Here is a 3678-nt window from a genome sequence, read left to right on the forward strand (position 1 = left end):
ATTTGGTGATTTTGTTGGCCTTGGCCCAATACGGGTTCGGTTTGTTCGATTTAGCTTGTTCGATTAAATCTTGGGTCAAATTTTTTAAAATTAGTGTCAAAATTCTTGTTTTAACTTTTTCGTTAAATTATAAAATTTTATTTTCTAAATTTTTAAAAAAATATTAATTTATAAATTAATTATTTATTAATTAACCAAATTTTACATCAAACCTTATAAATTCACTAATATTATAATATTTTTATGCATCAAAAATAATTATTTGAATATATTTTGATATTTATGATATTTTGTATGTATCTGTATTCATTTCAAAACTCTTTTATATATGTTTTGTCTATTTACTCTTAAATTAACATAGAAGATGCATTAGCCTGCATTCAAAGTTGAAACAAAATATCCCTGGTTTCCGCGGAATGTGATGACATGGATTCTCTGGTACAATCCAGCTAGCAATACATCATCAGAAGAATCTTTATAACCCAAAAACTGCACCACTGACGGTACAATAATCCAACAGAGACCCATCCCCTCCGCCCTCCACCATTTGTGCCTCTTTAATTTCCATCCAAACAAAAACATTTTAATCATCAGAGAGGACCTAACAATAAAAACCAATCTACCAAGTACCAACCAACACCACACTAATAATAACACTAACTCAATTCATGGCCTCTTCTACACCTCTTCTCCTTCAAACTCTCACAATTTCTCTAATAATTTCCATCACTCTTCTCCAATTCCAAACAAGTAATCAACAACCGCTCCTCCTACTTCCGCTGAAACAACAAACACAACAACCTTCTTCAAATTCTCGAAAGCTCTCATTCCAACACAACGTCACCTTAACGGTCACATTAACCGTCGGCACGCCCCCACAAAACGTTACCATGGTCCTCGACACAGGCAGCGAACTCTCTTGGCTCCACTGCAACCCCGTAAACAACGACACCTTCAACTTCTTCAACTCTTCTCTCTCTTCTTCCTATGTTCCAACCCCATGCAATTCTTCCATATGCAAGACTCGAACTCAAGACCTACCCATTCCGGTCTCCTGCGACTCAACCACCAAAAAACTCTGCCACGTCATCGTCTCCTACGCCGACTCCACCTCCAACGAGGGCACACTCGCCGCCGACACCTTCTCCATCGGAGCCACCCCACAACCCAACACTCTCTTCGGCTGCATGGAATCTGGGTACACCACAAACCCAAATGAGGATTCAAAATCCACAGGTCTTTTAGGCATGAACCAAGGTTCACTCTCCTTCGTAACCCAACTTGGCCTTCCCAAATTCTCTTACTGTATCTCCATCGGCGAAGGCTCCTCCGGCGTCCTCCTCTTCGGAGCCACCACCGCGTTTCCCTGGCTTGGGCCTCTCCAATACACACCTCTCGTCAAAACCACAACCTCCTTGCCGTACTTCGACCGCGTCGCTTACACCGTACAGCTCGAGGGGATTAAGGTTTCGGACAAGCTTCTTCAACTTCCCAAGTCCGTTTTTGTTCCCGATCACACCGGAGCGGGTCAAACAATGGTGGATTCGGGTACCCAATTCACGTTCCTTCTTGGGTCGGTTTATACGGCGCTAAAGAATGAATTTTTGAATCAAACGAAGGGGAAGAGTATGTTGAAGGTGGTTGAGGATCCGAACTTTGTGTTCCAGGGAGCCATGGACTTGTGTTACAGTGTTGTGGGTGGTGGTGGGGGTGTGGCGGCAGAGGTGCCGGCGGTGACAATGGTGTTTTCGGGGGCGGAGATGAGGGTTTCCGGTGAAAGGTTGCTGTATAAGGTGAATGAATCGATGTATTGTTTCACTTTTGGGAACTCGGATATGTTGGGGATTGAGGCTTATGTGATTGGGCATCATCATCAGCAGAACGTGTGGATGGAGTTTGATTTGGTCAACGCTCGAGTTGGATTTGCTGACACTAAGTGTGACCTTGCTAGTCAACGACTTTCTCTTGCTTCTTAACGTTTTTACATACCAAATACTTTTCTATCTAATTAACCGTCGCATTAGATTGTTTTTTTACTTTTCCTTCTTTTTATTATTATTATTATTTTTTAACTTAGTTATGAAACTAGTTTTTTGGAGCATTTGAAGTATAACATTGTTAGAAAGATTTAGTGCGGCAACTAAGATGACCACATGATTAGCGTTTTAGTTAAGAAAGAGTATAGGAAATTAATTTTTGAGAAAGTTTAGGAGCAGTAAATTTTGTAATTTTTAATTATTAATTAGTTATTAATAATGTTTTTAATGATGTGAGATTGTATTTAATGGTATAAAATTATTTAAATTTCTTTTTTTACTAAAAAATAGGAAATTCGAACCCGCAACCTCTTAATTGAATATGAAAAAACTGTCATATGACCTATTACTCATTTAAATTTTTTTTTATGGTTAAGTACTTACTAGAATTTAATAAAAGTACTGACTTCCTAACACTCCTCATAAATTTTTAATAGATAACCTCTATATCTATAAAGTAAATAAAACATTTTTTCTCATTTTTTATACTTTTATTTAACTAATAACTTGTATTTGTTGAGAAAAAAGGTTTGCTTATAAGATTTAAAGACTTATCTCCAGGTAATCTCTTGGGAGTTGGGACATAAAATATCATAGTTAGTGGTCAAGCAAAAGGACAACAATATTTAAAAGAAAAAAAAAGAAGAAGAAAAGAAAACTAATCATGTTATTGACCTTTCTTAGATGTTTGGTAGTAGTAGTACTGGTCATATCCTCATATCTAACCCAAAAAAAAAAATCGTTTCAACAACCTTGATTGAAAAATAAATTTGATTAGTAAAATAAAAATGATTATATCATAGTAATTTACTATTTAACTTGATATATTTTTATGGGATCTAAGAACTTCAAAGATAATCAATTTGTCAATCATTAATAAAGATTTATAGTTAGCAACTTTAGCATAGTTTTTTTATTTCTTCTTTTTTTTTCATTAAAAAAAGTCTACGATGGAATAGTACAGGAAAATAGATTCTCTCCAATTCTTTTAACATTTGAGAGAATAAAATGTGATCTCTCACCTTTAATTCTATAAGTGGGATTAAAATTAAATATGAGAGAAAATAATAAAGAATTAGATTTAATACTGAACACCATCCAATTTTTTTTATTAAAAAAGATCCACTCTCATAGTACACTTATATTTTACACACTCACACACATTACTATGAGTAGTATGAATTCTTAACCAACACGGATTTAAACCCGTGCATATTTTAAGAAAGCAAACATAATTGGGCTAATTTTTTTTTATGAAAAAAATATTGGTATTTTTATTGAAAATGGGAGTCTTTGGTTTTTTTGTGGGAAGTCAACACATGGGGGCGTGGTGCAACACGTGGGGGCGTGGTGCAACACGTGGCAGTATTCTGGCCAACACGTGGGGTGTGGTGAATACGTGACAGCATCTTAGCCAACACGTGGGAGCGTGTTGACCAATACGTGGAGGCGTGTTGAACACGTGGCAGCATCTTAGCCAACACGTGGAGACATGTTGAATAATTTCTACAATATTATAATACACTTTAAATATCAATATTTAACCAAAACACTAATTCTCTTTTCATATTAAAAATAATTTCTGACGTAGTTGCCTCTAAACCAAATTTTGTGGTGCAATGGGTTATGTCTCCAAGGTAGA

At 36.1% G+C, this 3678-nt stretch overlaps 1 protein-coding gene across 1 annotated transcript; it reads left to right on the top strand.

Moving 5' to 3' along the window:
• Positions 1–379: 379 nt before the first annotated feature.
• Positions 380–2237, top strand: LOC107457841 (aspartic proteinase PCS1). The gene has a single exon (XM_016076011.3). It carries the CDS (start codon positions 669–671, stop codon positions 1974–1976), a length of 1308 nt encoding a protein of 435 aa, XP_015931497.1. The 5' UTR covers positions 380–668; the 3' UTR covers positions 1977–2237.
• Positions 2238–3678: the final 1441 nt, after the last annotated feature.

Source organism: Arachis duranensis, chromosome 7, assembly GCF_000817695.3.
Source record: "Arachis duranensis cultivar V14167 chromosome 7, aradu.V14167.gnm2.J7QH, whole genome shotgun sequence".
NCBI classification, from domain to species: domain Eukaryota; kingdom Viridiplantae; phylum Streptophyta; class Magnoliopsida; order Fabales; family Fabaceae; genus Arachis; species Arachis duranensis.